This window comes from Oratosquilla oratoria, chromosome 9 (genome assembly GCF_046742065.1).
Source record: "Oratosquilla oratoria isolate Oo_2021 chromosome 9, ASM4674206v1, whole genome shotgun sequence".
NCBI lineage: Eukaryota > Metazoa > Arthropoda > Malacostraca > Stomatopoda > Squillidae > Oratosquilla > Oratosquilla oratoria.
In genome coordinates, this window is record NC_134785.1 from 67,535,259 (window position 1) to 67,554,322 (window position 19,064).

Consider the following 19,064-nt stretch of genomic DNA (forward strand, 5'->3'; position numbering starts at 1 on the left):
GTATCTAGAGAGTTGATAATATCTAACATAGTATATAGGAAGAAAGTCAAGCATAAGTACACATGGGAGAGAGTGCTGGGTGGATGGGTGGTAGATATGGCTTTAATGGACAATATAGAGCAGAGTTTTGAATGCACATGTTCTCTTAGGGGTGAGAGTGGTAGAATATCAGATCATATTTTGGTGGAAGGTAAGTTGAGAGTGTAGGATAGATGGAGGAAGAGGAAAAGGACAGAAGGTAGAGAGGTGTTTTAAAGTAAACTGCTTAAATGAGAAAGAAAAGGAGAGAGTACTAGAAGAAGCTGAGAGAAGAGTAGGAGAGAGTGAAAGATAGAGTAAAACTAGGAGTGGAGGAAGAATGGAGATGTTTTAAGGAGGGAGTCACAAGGTGTGCAAAGATGGTGTGTGGAACAAGGAGGATGGGAGAAAATAGAAGGAAGGGTAGTGAGTGGTAGGATGATGAAGCAAAGAAGGCTGATGATTGGAGATGGTTAAAGAAAATGGAGAAAAATTGGAAATAAGCCAGTTGTTGTTTGCTGATGACACTGTGCCTGTAGCAGAGTCAGAGGAGGGATTAAGGAAATTAATGATGGAGTTTGGGAAGAGTTGCAAGGGGAAAGGATGGTGCAAATTGGAAGTGAATATTAAAGGAGAGAGGCTGGAGGAAGTGGATGGCTTTAGATACTAGGGGGCAAATGTGGCAGGAAAGGGAGGAGTGGAGGTGGAGGCAGAATATAGATTGAGAGAAGTACATGCCTTGGTCGATTAAAAGGTGCAATGAGAAATAGACATTTGGGAATGGATGCTAAGAGGAGATTGTATGAAGGGGTAATTGTCATGTCAGCACTGTATGGGGCAGAAACATGCTAAGAGAGGAAGAGCTTAAATGTGTTTGAGATGAAATGTCTGTGAAGTATGGTAGGGGCTACCTGGCTGGACAGGGTGAGAAATAAGGAGGTGAGGAGGAGAGCGAGGGTGGAAAAGGAGTTGTTGTCATTCCCTAGACTGTCTGTCCGAGCAGTCCCGTCTCCCCAAGGAAGGCCACAGCCGAAACTGGGTTTTCCCACAAATCCTTTATAGAGTGTATGTTGTGTTGTTTGCGTGCATGATTGTGTATAATGCAGTCTTCCATTATGTGTTGTATGGTTTGGGGTGAAGTGTTACATTCTGGGCAGCTGTTCACAATGCGGTCATCCAGCCTCTTCTGGTAGCTTAGAAGTGCTGGGTGGTGGCCGCACCGCAGTCTGGCCAGGTGGACTCTGTCCTTTCGTGAGATAGAGAATTCAGAAAGGTGGATATCAGGGGGTCTGGTATGCAGCACTGTGTTGTCTTTCAGTGTGTTAATGGAGCGGTGAGTGATATGATTATGAACATGTTTCCGGAGGCTGGTATTTGGTGGTTGTGGAGGAAGAGAAGAGTTGGAAGATAGGGTTTATGGAAGTGTATTGGGATGATTTGGACACATGGAAATAATGAGTGAAGAAATATTGGTAAAAGAAGTGTGAAAGGCAGAGGTGGATGGAGTGAACATGAGGGGGCAACCAAGGATGGAAGGATGGGGTAAAAGGGGCATTGGGAAAGAGGGAGATGTCTGTTGAGGAAGAAAGGGAGAAGACAGAAAATATGGGTGAGTGGAGAATGGTTGTGCATGAATGATGCTGTGATGCATGGAAGGGAGTGGGTGGAGGATGGGGGAGGTTAGGGAGTATGTGTGAATAATATTCTGATGCAGCCTGAAGGAATTTCTCCCTATCTTCTCTTTTTCTGCATGATGGGGTGGAGAGAGGGGGGAGGGGGTCACTGATTAAATGAAGTGGCCAAGAAAAGAGGGAGGTGTGGTGAATAGGAATGGAGTTTGTGGAGATGAAATGGGTGGGAGTGGATTTATACCTTCGACTTTGGTTACCTCCCTTATAACTTAGTGTATGTATGCTATATCTAATGTATAATTCAACCTTGGTTTTTAATTATTTATGACAGACACTGGTTCCGTGACAACAGCCAACATAATCTTGATGACTTGGTCTACGGTCTAATATGTTCCAAAAATCATAAAAAGTGTTTTGAAGTCAAAACACCTTACAGTCTCAAAGACCACTACACAATCAGTGGATCAGTAGTAAAGTACTTCTGAGGTATCACAGAAGAATAAGAGAATCCAGTGGCTTGCACCAAAGAAATTAATCCTACTTAATTATAGACCAAACCTACATTTTACATTTATCTTTGATTTATATTTGTACACATTTCATATAAATATGATAGCTACTGAGAAGAATTAAATTTCAATTTGAAACAAATGATCAGAATCATAAGTAACGTTTATCATAAGTAGGATTTTGCACATTTAACCCTATTTATTTTTTGGGCAAATTTGTTTTATGTACAAGAGCTCTGAACATGTTTACTCTTACATAACCAAAAACAAGTGACAGCTGCCACATTTCCATGTGTCAGATAGCTCATCACCTACTCTTAACATCCATTCTAATGGCTTGCCCATGTCAAATTGACCAAGCCAAAATGTACATGAGGTAAACTGATGGCTATGACTAGTAGATATAGTACCTGTATAGGACTTGAGCTGATACATGATTGTATAACCACTTAATTATAAAGTAAATATAAAGGACATTGCCAAGTAGTAAACATATAACAATAATATTAATAATAGTAATAATAATTATTGACTCAAGTTTCATTGACTGCAAACCTGCAACCCCAGTGGCTGGCAAAAATCCTAAGGCTCTCCCACAGACCCTTCCTGGAAGAAATGTTAGACTGTTGTCTGTATAGTACTAGCGTGAAACTGTTTCACTGTCACTGGCTTAAAGAAGCAGGAGGGTGCATTCATTGGTGGTCAGCTTTCCTTATTTGAAAAGGTGGAGGAAATACAATTGAAGCTGACAGAGATCTTGGACTCAGGCCAGAAACCTAATCCCAGCCCTGAACTCTATATGGAGATGTGGGGGTTGATGGTCTTTGAAAAGATGCAGCAGAGATGATTCCTTCTGCAGTCTATCTTGCATTACCAAAAGTGGATAACTGTCATTGGTATCTAGTCCAAATATAATGCAGTCACATTTACTCCTCATCTACTAAAACTGGATACATACATTACTTGAAAACCTTGCCTACGGAGATGGGGGGGGGAGTGGAGATGGGTATGGCAGAAGAAAAAGAAGAAGAAATGTTGAACAGCCAGTGAAATCCTGTTTATTTCAAGATGATGGTGGTTAGAGGCTGAGGGATGAATGTGGTTAAGGGCCTGGTGCAGGCGCCTTCCAATAAACCATGCCTTCAATGATGGCATGATTTCTGAGATGATGGGAGTCAACTTGGAACACCTTTGCTAAATGGTCAACCCTGCAGTTCTGTGATGGTCCACTGGTGCTGGCCATCCTTATCTGTTAATCTGTTAATGCATTATAATTTAACAATGACTGAATTCTTATTGTTGAATGTATCCCAGGGTTAACAAATTGTTGTCCCCCCTGCCCCAAGAAGCCCAGATTTTTACAGGAACAATCTATAATTAATACTCTCATAACCACGAGGCCTTTGAGATGTGCAAGGCAATACTACATCAATCTTTATCTCTGAGGAATTACAGACAACCTTATGTTAAAAGATAACAATGTTTTAGTTTTGCATTTTCCTAATAAGCTGTTTACATTTTTGAAAACCTGATCATATTAAAATAAAGAGTACAAAACTCTGCAGACAATAATACTATTACCATGATGTGTGGTAAGGTTTTGATATATTTTTCATTGTCTAGAAGAAAACCCATTCAATTATACAGCTGTCAACTTTGAATTTCCATCTATTCACTTTAGTGCCAGTTTATGATTTAAAAAATATCATTAGAACATACCACTAAATGGATTATTCTGCTGCTATGATGTGATATAGAATAATAACAAAATGATTAGCTATAGCAACTCTCAAATGGTAAAAGATTAATGGATTGGCAAGTGACAGTTGGTTACAAATATGGCTAAAATGTGTGTAAATAGCTACCAAGTTGCAAATTGATATCACATCTCTAAAGGCACTTATGCCTCATGAGAAAGTTATTGTTTAACCTTTCTGCAAACATAATTAATGGTTACACTCGCAACAGGCATCCTTGCCATGGCTCAGCTACCACTTAGATTACATAGAATGCACATCATCATAATGCAAGTACAGGTACTCCTCGTCTAACGACCTACTTGGTTAACGACAACTCGGAGTAACGACGGGCTTTATGATGTCGTTTAACGTAAATCTCCCGAAGTTACGACGTGTACGATAATTAAGTTGGCTGAGGCAAATTTGTATGATGTTATAAATGAACTTGTACGGTGGATATTAGCTGTGAGGTAAAGTGTTCTGAAGCTTAGGTCTACATTACCATCCTGCAAGCTGCAAAAACTACCTGGGGTACAGTGTATACCAGTACTGGTAAATTTTCAGTTTCGACCGTGGGCGCAATATAACAATAGAAAATTAATTATTAATTTTGTAAATTATAATGTATCAACGTAATATGCAATTTTGTGAGCGGAAATGAAAAAAAAAAATGCTAAAACAGATTTCGTAAGTAACGAAGTCATGTCGGACGAATGGTACACCATGTTTGTTATGATAGATGCCGATGTCGAAGAAATGAAAGGATGATAAATTAATTCGTCTAACCTAAACTAAACTAACCTAACCTGTGTTTAATAAATCATTACCTGCAAATTAAATGTCATCCGGCTCGTCCTCGTTGTCGTCATCGTGAGAGACATTGGCAGACGACAAGATGGCGTCCCGAGCCTATGCTACCGACTTCGTTCATTAGCATATTTTCTTGTAGCATGGTATTTTTTACTTTCATTTCCGCCCACAAAATTGCATATTACGTTGGTACATTTTAATTTACAAAATTAATAATTAATTTTCTATTGCTATATTGCGCCCATGGTCGAAACTAAAAAAATACCCCAGTATTCAATATGGAATGTCAGCATACACGGATTTGGTCATATACGGTAATTTTAGGAACCTAACCACCATAAATAAACAGTAAATAAAGCTTTAATGTACTGTATGAAAGAGGGAAAATACACGAAAATAAAGATACATGTATTGCTGGACATTGTACATACAGTACATGTATGTATATGTATACGCTTTTGCTTAACGACCAATTCGGTTAACGACGGCGCACTGGTCCCAATTGTCGTCGTTAAACGAGGAGTACCTGTACTCCTATGCTAATAATGACAACTGAACACATTTTCTTTTTAGTAATATTCTCCAGGTGCTGATGCCCTCTTTCTATGGCAGTACCTAATTCATCATTTAACTACTCTAAAATATCAATATCATTCCTAGCTAGATTAATAAAGAAATTCCTCTGACTCAACCTCCAAACACAATGCTACTCATCTTCAATTACTTTATCTGCTACTGTTTTACATATTCTCCATTTGTCTACTGTTCTGACACAATGATGCCACTGTTAGATCAACAACAAAAACCAATTTATTCTGAAATACAACTAAAACCACATTTCATATGAATTTGTATTTTCAAGAAAAAAATCAGTTTGCAAATACAAAACCAAAAATCATATGCAAATTCGCTGTTTCACATGACAAAATACTAGAATATCCTCATGTGATCCACTTATCAATCCCCAATCCCTTTGAACCAGTGGCATCTTTCATAAACTCTGTTCTTGATGATGCCAGGTGACTGCATTCTGTTGTGAGGGAAGACCCTGACTGGGCTGTAGGGGATTAAAGGTATCCAAATCAACATCTTCAACCCCATTTTATTTTGACATATGTCATGAACTTCATTCACCTGTAGGGAAGACCTTGAACCAAGTGAGTCCAAATTACAAGTAAGGTTATCGGACTCTCAACATGTTTTTCATAATCAGGAAAATATAGCTACACAATGGGTACACTGATATGATTTCTAATCTATGATATATGAAAGACTAGAGCTGTATTTTCTTTTCTAACTTCTCATCTGTGTTTTCTAATTTATGAATTTTTAGCTGTATATGCCAGAATATGTTCTTTCACTTTTATTTTCTCATCTGTGAGTCAAATTGTGTTCAACTTCCAACTTTTCAACTGCACACATCTGAGATTCTTTCACTTCTAACTTTTCAAATGTACACATCTGAGATTGTTCTCTCATTTCTAACTTCATATCTATATGAGCTGAAGTGTGTTCTTTCACTGCTAACTTATCATCCATATAAGTTTGAATGTGTTCTTTCACTTCTAACTTCATACCTGTGTGATTTGGAGCATATTCTTTCAGTGTCAACTTCTCATCAGTATTGGTTTGAATGTGTTCTTTCACTTCCAAATTTTCATCTGTGCATGAGTGAGCATGATCTTTCACTTGTGACTTCTCTATATATGCTTGAGCGTGTTCTTTAATAGTTGTTAGGTTTGAAAATGAAGTGTCATAAATGCAAGTTTCCTCAGGTTGACCTTTGTGAAATTTCATATGCATTCGTAGTTGACCAAACTTAGCAAAACAAGTTTTACAATAGACACACTGATATGGTGGTTCGCCTGGATGTTTTTTCATATGAGAATTTAAATGGGAGGATCGTCCAAATGAAAGCCCACAAAGTCTGCAGTCATAAGGCCTCTTGCCAGTATGAACTACCATATGTTTATTTCTATTGGATGAAGTTGAAAATGTTTTATTGCACATTTCACATTTATAGGGCTTTACGCCTGAATGGGTCCTGATATGTTCTACTAGAGTATTGGAATGTGAAAAGCTCGCATCACATAAAGTACACTTATACGGCCTGGCACCTGTGTGCGTATTAACATGGTCCTGCAAAGTCCGTTTCCATAAAAAGGAAGCACCACAGATATTACACGGATAGGGTTTTTCGCCTGTGTGGGTCATAATATGCTTTTTCTGCGAAGACGACTGAGAAAACGAAGCCTCACAATAGGTGCATTTGTACGGCTTCTCGCCTGTATGAATGCGAATATGCACCGTCAAATGAGACGATTCTGCAAATGAAGAAGAACAATACTGACATTTGTAAGGCTTCTCGCCTCTGTGTTTCCGCATGTGCAGTCTTAAACCAGTAGCAGAACAAAACGTAGAATCACATAATCGGCATTCATACGGTTTTCTCACCTGTATGCATCAATATGTGTTGCTTCAACTGACCTGATCGAGCAAAGGATTCTTGGCAATATGTACAATGATACGGTTTCTCACCTGTATGCCCTCTCTCATGACTCGTAAGTGATGACGACTGATGAAATGCAACGCCACAATAGGAGCACTTAAAAGGCCTTACTCCTGTGTGAAGCCTTATATGGTTTTTTAACTGAGATTTGGTGGCAAATGCTGCAACACAATCTGAACATCTAAATGGTCTCTCGCCTGTGTGAACGCGAAGATGGATTTTCAGCGTACCTGACTGAGAAAATGCAGCACCACATAAAGTACACAAAAAAGGCTTCTCCCCTGTGTGTTTCCTTAAATGGACCTTCAGTATTGAGAGGTGAGCATATGCAGCAGGACAGAAACTACACAAATAAGGTTTTTTAATAACTCTTTTCTTGACGATGATCTCAGGGGATGATGTACAAGCATCTATTGAAGAAATCATGGCTTTTGGATATTCTTCTAGACTAGTATCTATTGTAGAATCCATGGCATGTAGTATTGAATTCATAGATTCTGGGTATTCCCTTAAACTAGTGTCTATTGTAGAATTCATGTTTTCTGTATTTTCCTCCAGACTAGCTTCTATTTTAGCATTCATGGTTTCCAGGGCTTTCTCCATTTTCTTCTCAGATTCCTTCTTCATAAATATGCCTTTCTCATTGAATCATTCTGTGCTTCCTGAAATTATATATAAAATATACATAAGTAAAATTCCAGTTTTATGATTAAAACTGAAAACATATGTCACTCCAAGTAATGACACCTAAAACAGAAATCATGGCAAAAAAATACACTTGATGAATTTCAGGAAATATTTCTACAAATCTTTTCTTAACCCCTTTGCTACAATAATGCTCTTCTGAGATTTTGTTCTGGCTAATGCCAGATAGTTTTTTTCAGCTGAGGAGAGGCCTCATACTGTAAAGGCTAAAGCTAAGTGTAACATTCCTTTATACTGTAATCCATTTGTTACAATGATATGCTTCTTAGATTGTGTTTTGGCTAATACCAGAAGATTCTATTTAGCTGAGTGACCTTGTACTGAAGGAATTAACTATAAAACAGTTGAAAACATACTCAGCACTATCTTGAACACCCTCAGCTGAATAAAATCTGGCATACAACATTTATGATCATGGTGTTGGTAATGTCAATGGCAGCTAACATGGCTCTGTAAAAGTCATGATGAAACTAGCAACTCAGTGACACAGACTGCCTTGGAATAGACTGGCCTATCCCCATGACAAGGAATGAAAATGAACATTTGGATAGCCAATGTTGATGTATCAACAATTAAAGATAAGGAGGATAAAATAATAAAACTTATAAAGGAAAAGAATCAATTGTAGAAAAGTTTAAATGTGTTTGAGATGAAATGTCTGAGAAGTATGGTAGGGGTTACTAGGCTGTATTGAGTGAGAAATGAGGTGAGGAGGAGAGTGGGGGGAAGGAAAAGGAGTTGGGAGATATGGTTGATGAAAGAGTACTGGAATGGTTTGGACACATGGAAAGAATGAGTGAGGAAAGATTAGTAAAGGAAGTGTGGAAGATAGAGATGGATGGAGTGAACAGGAGGCAGCAACTGAGGATGAGATGGATGGATGGGGTAAAAGGGGCATTGAGAAAGTGTGATGTCTGTTGAGAAAGGATAGGAAAAGTCAGAAGATAGGGGTAAATGGAGAATTGTTGTGTATGCATGATGCTGTGATGCATGGGTGTGGGTGGGGGATGGGGAGGTTAGGGAGTGGTTATGTGCAAATGATATTTTGACAAAGCCTGAAGGGATTTCCCCCCATCTTCTCTTTTTCAGCATGAGAGGATGGAGAGTGGGGGTTTGCCTAATAAATGAAGTGGATTTGCTATGGATGCGCTGTGTTTTGCAACAATGCTTCTGACTCAGGGCAATGGGCAAGATGCAGGGATACCCATCATCCAGGAGGAGCCAAGAAGAGGGAGGAATGGTGAACGGGAGTGGAGTGAGAGGGGATAAAATGGGTGGGGGTGGAATCATGCCTTTTGATTTTGGCTACCTCCCATGTAAGGGGGGGGGGAAATCCCTTGGTATATGTATGTAGGTATAATGGGAAAGGAAATTTGATATTTTGGGACTGTGTGAAACCAGGATTGAAAAAGGAAGAGAAGTAATACCTGAAAATATGCAAAGGATATCAAGAGTCCAAACAGGGTGAAGCTTTAATTGTCACTCTTTCCCTGCATAATAAAAATTTCCATAGTCATTTGTGAAATAATGTTAATGATCCACCAGAAATATAACTTATGTTTTCTGCTTCAGCAATATTTTTTCAATATCTATTGCCTTTCACTCATTTATTACACATTTGCATATAACATTTACTGTGCACTTTAATGATAGCAGCACATACAGTACTGGGTCACTGCTATGTTTGGATGTCACTGAGGGAGTGGGTCCAATTCACACCACATAACGAGATTTTTAGTAGTATATGGTGTAAATCTGCTTCTAGCCATAAAGAGATTAATAGGAGAATCATAACATAGAATTAATAATATAAATACAAGAATGAGAGAACCATCACTATGAACATTTATATAAGATACAGAAAAATTTATTTGGCACAAGTGTATGCACCATAAGATAGGTTAGAATACAAGTGATGATTGATTCAGTTTAACATCATAAACTTCCCCTTATCAGGAAGCTAGGATGGTGCTCCTTACTCAGAAGACTTTGTAGCACAGAATAATAATAATAATAATAATAATAATAATAAAAAGCATGTGAGGGGGATCTGAAAAAGATGAGGAAATTTAAGAGGGAATGAACTGGCTGAGTGATGGGTGTGGGTGGGAGAGCGGGTGTGGGTAGGAGGGGGTGTCTTCCCCTTCCACAGAAATGGGGACAATTTGTTTTCACAAATTAATTAAATTCTCATACAGTGAATATCAATAGAGAATGGCACAAAATTATTATGAGTAAAAGTTACAAGCCTATACCTGTTACAAAAAAAGTGGAAATAATGACAAACCTCAAGATTGTGTTCTTTAATGCATGGAACTTCAGTCTTCACAGAAATACTGAACTTTCATATGCCTGATATACATATATAATAACAACCTTCTTAGGCATCTAAAATAGCATTCCATCTGCACTCCACTCACAATGCATCAGTAAAGAAAACTACACTTATATCATAAAACAAGCACTTCATGACCAACCACTGAACTCCCTATTCTACAAAATTTTCCCTGATTGTCCAACAGATAAATCTCTCCCACTATTAGAAGAACAACACAAACATTGCTTTCATTGTTCGTGGTGTCACTGACAAGGTGAAATGAACTAAAATAGAAAAAAAAAAACAATGAAGCAAGGAATACTACCCTGGTTTCTGGCCAGTACCCAACTTCAAAACAATATCTACAGAAAATAGGTTTGGCCACAAAACCAAATTTCCCCAGATTTAACCACCACACAGATAAAACTGAACAACTCATTCTACACTGCCCTTACCCAAACAACAACAACACAGTATCTCTTTCTTGAGTGACTGTGCACCAGTCCAGTGGTTGCAGCCAGTTTCCTGGGAGGCATGGGTCTTCTGCAACAGACCTGGAGCAACGGATTGATTGAAAGTAATATCAGTAATGTACGTAGCCAAATTCAAACCTAGATATGATAACCACTAAAGGTTATGAGCAATAGAAGGCTGGCACTGTATATTAGAGGTGGTATTATTCTTAATACACTAACTAATGCTAGGTAGGTAGAACCTGATCTATGGGACAAACCGTATGCCTATTCAACTATTGTGACTGTCTATCTTAGAAATGTGGTAGTCCAGCATACTATACTTAGAACATATTAGTCCAACTGAATATCTTAAAGTATTCCCTGCTTAGTTTCTGGAATTATTTAAGCCCTCGAACTGTGAATTCCTATATCCAACCCACCTCACACCTATGCACTGGACACTTCTCGCTCAAGATTATCACTTGTTTTATGTTAAGCCACATACTACATAGCAATGGATACTTCATTCTACGTGTGTACTCCCTCTTGAAGCATACTCGGTGATGTACTTACATATTACTTTCATAAAAGTATACTCCTAGTGACTGTGCTAGAAGTTAAACAAACATCCCTTCCACCCTAACAAACAAACGCACAGACTACTCTCGATATTCCCGACAGATGGCTCCAACGCTGTCTGTCATCTCGTACACTGATACGGAAGCTGCTCAGCTGGTCCAGAATCCGCAGGAAGAAATCAAGAATATATTTGTATGTGTTGATTTTTTTTATTTTCTTTAGTTTATATATCACTTTCAATCAAATATGTAATAAGGATCCTCTCGCGGTTATAATTAATTTGTTTGTAATTTTCTAAACTATCTTTGTTTTTATTTTGTATATTACATTCATAATTTATAATTCGTGATGATGAGATTTGTCAAAAAGAAATGACTGTATTATACATGATTCATGTTGGTAGACTGAACTGTGTAGCTGCCTAAAATATGGTCATCAATACTTCTAATCAGAAAAGTTGTTAATATTCAATTTGTTCACTGTCGGGCATTACGATAGTAAAAAGTGCAGAATGTACTCGTTATTGTATTGGTCTCTCATGTCCTTTTTTGTGTGGTAAATGATGCCTCTGCTTCATTATTGTCGTCGCCTCTGTCTCATTATATTATTGTTACTACTATCATCGCCTCTGCCTCATCATCATCTTTACTACTGTCGTCGCCTCTGCCTCATTAGCATCGTTAATAACTATTATCATCGCCTCTGCCTCATTAGCATCGTTAATAACTATCATAATATAATTATCGTCGCTTCTCCCTCATTATCATCGTTAATAACTATTATCGTCGTCTCTGCTTCATTATCATCGTTAATAACTATTATCGTCGCCTCTGCCTCATAATTATTGTTGCTTCTACCTCATAATTATTGTTGCCTGTGCCTCATAATTATCGTTGCCTCTGCCTCACAACTATTGTTACGATTATCCTCGCCACTGCCTCGTTATCACCGTGTTGTGTACATGTGCCCCACAAGCATTCAAGCATCGGTGCAAATTGTATGCATTTGGAGGTATAGTGTACTGTACCTGACTGTTGGTGACGATAGTCAGAAAGGCCAGAAAAGGTCACCGCCTTAGGTCAAGCCGGGTCAGTCACCACTTACAGTATAAACTGCCTGCCCCGAGCGGGAAGCCCGGTTCACAACGCGTCCTATCTGCAGGTCAACAGGCGGGGTCCAGGCACAACCTTAGGCGCCCTTAAATTTACTAGAGCAGCGATTCATAACCTGGGGGTAATGGGAAGTGCTGAATACTTCACGTTACTATCGTTTATCCTTCTTGTAATCAGATATTGACCACAGTTAAGGGGTGCTACACTGCCTAGTCCTGACAACAGGGGTGCTAGGGTCGGGAAATTTTAAGAAGCGCTGCACTAGAATAAAGAATACAAACGAAACTGCGCACCACTCTTTCCCTACGTCACCTAGCCCAAGTAACATACTCGCATGTTACGATCGTCGCATTTGCCTCATTATTATCGTTACTATTGATTATCGTCGCCTCTGCCAGATTGTTATCGTTATTATCATTCTCGCCTCTGCCTTATTATCATGGTAATTGACTATCATCGCCGTCTCTACCTCATTATCATTGTTACTTTTATCGCCAACTCTGCCTCATTATCATAATTAATAACTATTATTATCACCTCTGCCTCTTTATTGCCATTACTATTATCGTCACCTCTGCTCATTATAATGTCGTTACTATTATCGCCCTCCTGACTCATTATTGTCGTTATCGTCGCCAGTCTCAATATTATCGTCGAGTTTGCCTTATAATTATCGACGATTCTGCCTCATAATTAACGTTACAAACTATTACCGTCGCCTTTAACGCATTGTTATCGTTACCAACTACTATCGTTGCCTTTGCCAGGTTAATTATATTATTATTATCGTCGCCTCTGCCTCATTATTATGAGCTGCCTCATAATTATCGTCGATTCTGCCTCATAATTATCGTTACAAACTGTTACCGTCGCCTATAACGCATTGTTAACGTTAGAAACTACTATCGTTGCCTTTGCCAGGTTATTATTGTTATTATTATGGTCGTCTCTGCCTCATTATTATGGATATTATTATAATAACTTCTGCCTCATTACCATCGTTACTAACAATTATTGCTGCTATTTCCCTATGATTTTTGGCAGTTTGTAATGTTCTAGGTGCTTTTCACGATCTGATCGGTTCGTGCAACCAAAAACTCGATATATAATTTACCATTTATCAAACGTTGAACAAGCGCACCTGCCTCTGGTCATGCTGGTATATTTACTTTCCAAGCCTTCCGAAATGGCGGCTTCCGGTTGTGATGACATCACGTGCAAACGCCCTTTTGAGACTGGCACTTTTTTTTTATTTTCTTTTATTATATTGCGCTTGAGGTTTCGTTTGTAAAAAAAAAGGAGCACATGGAAAAAACGAACCCCACAAAAAATATAGGTTTGAAGGTTTCTAAATAGGAAGAATTTAGATAATATAACAAATGAAGCGTACACAAAACAGCAAGAAATAAATACAATGTAATCTGAAAAGAGGTAGAAAGGATCTTTGATAAATGACTTATCGATAAATGCAAAGATCAACCTAATCTGCTTCTCAGGTTCATCAACTCTGACTGAAATAATGAACAAATATTTGCGGTTAATTTCAATCATGGAAATTATTTTGTAAAGGACAAAGGTATAATTGCGAATGTTGGATAGATACAAAACACTGGAAATGAAGCAAGTATTCTATTACAAATTCTAGACATAGGAAAAAAAATTGAGGCATGAGGGTTATAGATAACATGTGAAGAGATAGGTTACCTATTAAAGCTGGGCCCGGTTTATGAGTTCTCATTACATACAAGGGAGTTGATGATCATCTATGTCCAGGGATTCTATTTCACCAGCACCCAGAGGTTGAGAACGGTGAGAGGCACCGCCGTGGACTCCTGCTGCAGGTACTCGAGCAGGTGGGGTCGGCGAGCCGACGTCCGCAGGAGTCGATAACCTCTCCGAAGGAAGACCAAACGCAGAACCTGGCGGCCAAGAGAAGAGAGAGAGAGATAGTGACTTGTGGATGGGCTTTCGGCAGTTCCTGTTCATGACAAGGCACTGCGTCCACACTTACGCATTCACATACTCACATACACGTGCGCGCACACGCACATTCAGGAAATCGCTCTTCCATTCAAGGAGCTCACCTACAAGTTCTGCCATATTATTAATTTCCCACAAAATAAAATGCTTATTTACCACAAGCTTCCTCCAGAACTAAGTATACACAATGTGTGTGTGTGTATGGGTCTGTGTATGTGTGCATGCGTGTGTACGGGTGTATGTGTGCACGCGCACGTGTCTGCATGCGTATCTATCTATGTGTGCGTTCGTGTATGCGTGTGCACATGTGTGTGTATGTACGTACGTGTGTGTGTGTGTGTGTGTGTATGCATTTGTGCATTTGCACGCGCTTGCTTGCTTATGTGAAATTATGTGTGTGCATGCGTGTGTATATTTGTGTGTGTATGTGTACGTGTGCATGTTTGTGTATGCGCGCGCGTGTGTACGTGTATGTGTATGTATGCGCGTGTATGTGTGTGTATGCGCGTGTATGTGTGTACGTGTATATGTATTCACCTAGTTTATTACACGGGAAGGGAGCTATGCTCGTGGTGTGTGTGTACGCGCGTGCATGTGCGTGCACGCGCGCGCTTTCTCAATATGAAAATGAGAATATGTATAGAGCAACGCAGCTGTGGTTACCTTTTGGAGTTTCCCCGCAACTTCATGCTTGTGCAGCGTGTTCGAACCGTACAAATCGAAAATAAACTTAATCCTGACAACATCAGGGCGCCGTTGGAGCCTCAAGATTTCCTGGAGGAAATCGTAATTGGCATTAATATGCAAAACACAAAAACGTTCCTCCCTGTATCTTGTGTTATTAAGGTGAACACGGGAGCTTTCATCTGAAGCTGGCAGTTGCTGTGGTGCATTGACTGCAGAACAGTACTCGTGACGAACACGGGCACGCGATACCCAAACACCAGAGCGGCAGTTTCGTTTTCCTGGGCCCCGACACAACGTCTCCTGACGACGTGGGTCGTCCCACAACCTCGAACTGGTCGTCCTTCCGTGAGGAGCCTCGTCTGCGATGGCCGTCTCTGGCATCCGGCACTTGACGAAGACATTCGTCAACATCCTGGCCAAAGCTTCGAAGTCGTTATCCTCATTCCTGAGCACGATTCTGTTGAATCTTAGTTCTCCTACTCCATAAGATTCTCTGCTGTCAGTTATTCCTTTATCAGCATGTTTGAAAGTTGATTCATCCATCTGTTCTATACTTCTGCCATTCATTTCTCTGTCGTTCGAGTGCCAGTCGTTTTTCTCGTCTTTATAGTCTAAGGTTGATTTCACTTGATCATACATGAGATGCAGGCTTTGGAAGTGTGGAAATGTATTGGTCGGCTTGGTAGGCTGCATACTCATACTTCCCGTCCTTCCCTTTACTGCTTCATCTGGGAAGGCTCGACGTGTTATATGCACTAGGCAGCACATCATGATGAACAGGGCACTTGATGTTTTGAGCATTCCGTAGCGTTTCAGAGAGGTGTAGTTAAACATCTTCCGGTTCGTTTATTTTTCATATTTCCCGCTACCCGTTGTAGATTGGCGAGGAGGAAAACCATTCCATCCGCACGCGCACTATTTTGTTTTATTTCTAAATTTTTCGTGATGAAATATCCAGTTCGTAACCAGTGTTACGATATTTCTACCCTACTGTTTAGTCGTTCTCAAGGAATACATCTTAAATTATATAGAATTATCCGCAGAGAAAACGTTTGCGGAACCTTTCCTTATGTTGCATTAACATTTTCTCACAAATGTGTTTCGAGGTCTGGCACATGGATGATCTGCCCCGGACTTGCTGGCCTTCTTCGTCGCTCCACACCACGTCACTACCGACACTTCGTCACCCAGGAAAATCCCGCACAAATTGGCGTGGGAGACTTATCTTCAAATCGTTTTCAAAATAACGAAGGAAATTCACAGAAGACAACATATCATCCCCATCGCAACCGAGTGTGGAGTCACAGAAATTGATTAAACAGAGCCCTACATCAAATAGTATGGAAAGGTGCCAGCAGGGGCTTGACGGAGTCAGACTGCACCGTTTTCCAGCTAAGAGAACCCGTTCACTGCCGGAGGAAGGGTGTGCACCGCCACGAAGATGATTTTACTTTTTCCGCGGGACTGGCTTCTGACTAGACCTTGACCTTGCGGCGGTCCTGTGCTATTTACAGTGAACGGATTTTACTGCAGTAGCAGCAACGGCTTGGCAACTTCCTCCGCCGTCACAAGGAAAGGAAGCACGCCACGCGGCATAAGTCGCCCGAACCACAACAATGTAAGAACGAGAATATGGTGAGACTTTACCTTGACGTCATACCTCCACAGAAACGTCACATAACGTTCCCATCCAGTGACCGTTGAGGCCGCCCGCAGGCTCTGGGCAAACTTGGGGCATCCGATGAACGATCCTGACCTCCGCTTGGTGGATGACGTGGGAGAAATACAGTACTGTAGTCACGTGCGGCATCATGTAATAATTATATTAATGACAATGAATGATGATGATAACAATGATAATGAAAATAATGACAATAAATGTTGACAATAACAATATTCTTGGTGTGATCTTATACAATTTTTTAACTGAATAACCGCTGACGATCTGTGTGGCTCAAAAGTGTGAATGACCTATCCCAGTGTTGTTTGTGATTAAATATCCATAAATGCTGTGAACAACCTGCCACTGAGAATTTCTACTTTTTCTTCTCTTCCTTAGGGAAATATTAATTTATTTTGCTAAGTATTTAATGGTGGTCTGAATTTTTCGATTAACAGGCTGCTCACATCATTTATGGACATTTAGTCACAAGCTCGGATAGGTCATTCGCACATCTGATCATATATACCCCGATTATTGACACCTTCAGTATTCCACTCCATCTGAAAAGGAGGCAACAAACCTCGGAATCTGCAGATTTTGGTCAAACAAATGAATATTGGAAACTTCTTTTTCATGTTGAACTATGAAAAAGAAAAAAAGTTCCGCAATTTTGAACGATCAGTTACATAGATCCAGTTTAATAATAACAGTAATAATAATGAACGGGAAATACAAAAAACTCTTATAACATTTATTTCCTAGTTTATTCATTTTCCTATTTGTTTATTTATGTCTGCTTGTTTGCGTTTCATTCAAGTTCTAACATATTCCCACGCTATCTTCCTCGTACGACGCCCGGAGCTGTCTTCATCATGCTCGTCCCCCCTGACCTCTTCTTCTTCCCTGTATATATTTTTTTCCTAATGCACACCGTAAAATATATTGGCTGGATATTTGATGTGGTCAATATTTTAGGGATTTTATAGACATCTCTATGAACTAGAGTTGCTCAACATTCTTTCACGATTAAAGAGTAATAATAAAAATTAATCAATAAATCTACTGCAACCCTGGTCAAATTTCTTGTTTACTATCTCTACGACCCTCTTCAGTGTGACATTCCAACCAATGGTAGAAGATAATAAGGGAATTTTTTAATTTATACAGAGGACTTTTTGGTCATCAATAACTTAAAAATATCCTTTACGTACATTTCTTCAAATTTTCGTCCCTAACACGTCTTGGTGTGAATATGTTCACACCTGATTCCATTTCCTAATTTACTTTCATCGTCTCAACTCGGGAAATGTGTGTGTGTGTGTGTGTGTGCGCGCGCGCGCATATTTTTTCACTATCCTCCCTACCACCCTCACCCTTAAATCTCTCTTGCCAGTTGCCACCTTCATTGTCCTCTATCACAAGATGCTGAAGTATAGACTTTCACGCTCGCTATCTGAGACAAAATACAGTACATCCCGGTGGATAGAACCGCAATCTATCTTTTTATGTTATTTTAGAATTACGGAGTGATGGAGCGTACAATAAAGCTTTTGTTGCGCGCGGTACCTGTTGCAATGCAAGTAGTAATGGTATCATAAAGAAATGCACACACCTTACCATGGTGCAAAAGAAAAAAGTGGGTTGATATGATAAGTTGCATTCATGAATGAATGTGAAAAAACATACTAGAATTCTATTGAAAACCCACATTGTATTGAGAATAAGCCTGCATTTGATTAACATTTTCATACAATATCTATTGTACGAATACTTATATCTCGCATTACACGGTTAGGCAGCTGATACGACCTGATATAAAATTGCTCTGAGATTTCTTCTTTTCGATCGAAGTGTTCTCTCTCGTGGGAGGGAAACAAAAACTGAAGGACAACAAACTATTGATGTACGTTCTCTCTTCGGATATTTTGTCCGTTTTCTATCATTTCCATGCACTACCATCGTCGATATCACTGACATTGAGTTGATCGATTTTTGCAGTGACTTGTGAGTTATAGTACTCTGAACTTAATAAATCACCATTTCCCTTGTAGAACAGTGGTTGCACTTTTCAAACAATCACAATTCAAGAAAATATGGCCAATCTATACTGTATAGACTTCTCGTCCCGTGAAGGAGCAAAACAAAGCGCACGTGTAAAACTGTTTCCAGTTACTAATTACATAAGTTACACAGATATTAATGAGCATAAAATGAACTTATTTCAAGTTAGAGTAGCATTATATGGTATATGGAGAATACTTTCTTTCGCACAAGATATTTGGAATGGGATTGTTTTAACCATATGGAAATACATAGTCTAGCAGTTTATGGCAGTCCAAATCAGCTGGTC

At 39.4% G+C, this 19,064-nt stretch overlaps 1 protein-coding gene across 1 annotated transcript in view; it reads right to left on the bottom strand.

Moving 5' to 3' along the window:
• LOC143028099 (uncharacterized) overlaps positions 1–7,137 on the bottom strand; it is a 15,038-nt gene extending 7,901 nt beyond the window's left edge. The window contains exons 1-4 of the mRNA XM_076189737.1: positions 6,085–7,137; positions 5,432–5,491; positions 3,294–3,407; positions 2,474–2,584 (exon numbers count right to left, since the gene is read on the bottom strand). Coding sequence (XP_076045852.1) covers positions 2,474–2,584; positions 3,294–3,407; positions 5,432–5,491; positions 6,085–7,092 — 1,293 coding nt within the window. The 5' untranslated portion in view covers positions 7,093–7,137. The remainder of the gene's footprint in view (positions 1–2,473; positions 2,585–3,293; positions 3,408–5,431; positions 5,492–6,084) is intronic.
• Positions 7,138–19,064: the final 11,927 nt, after the last annotated feature.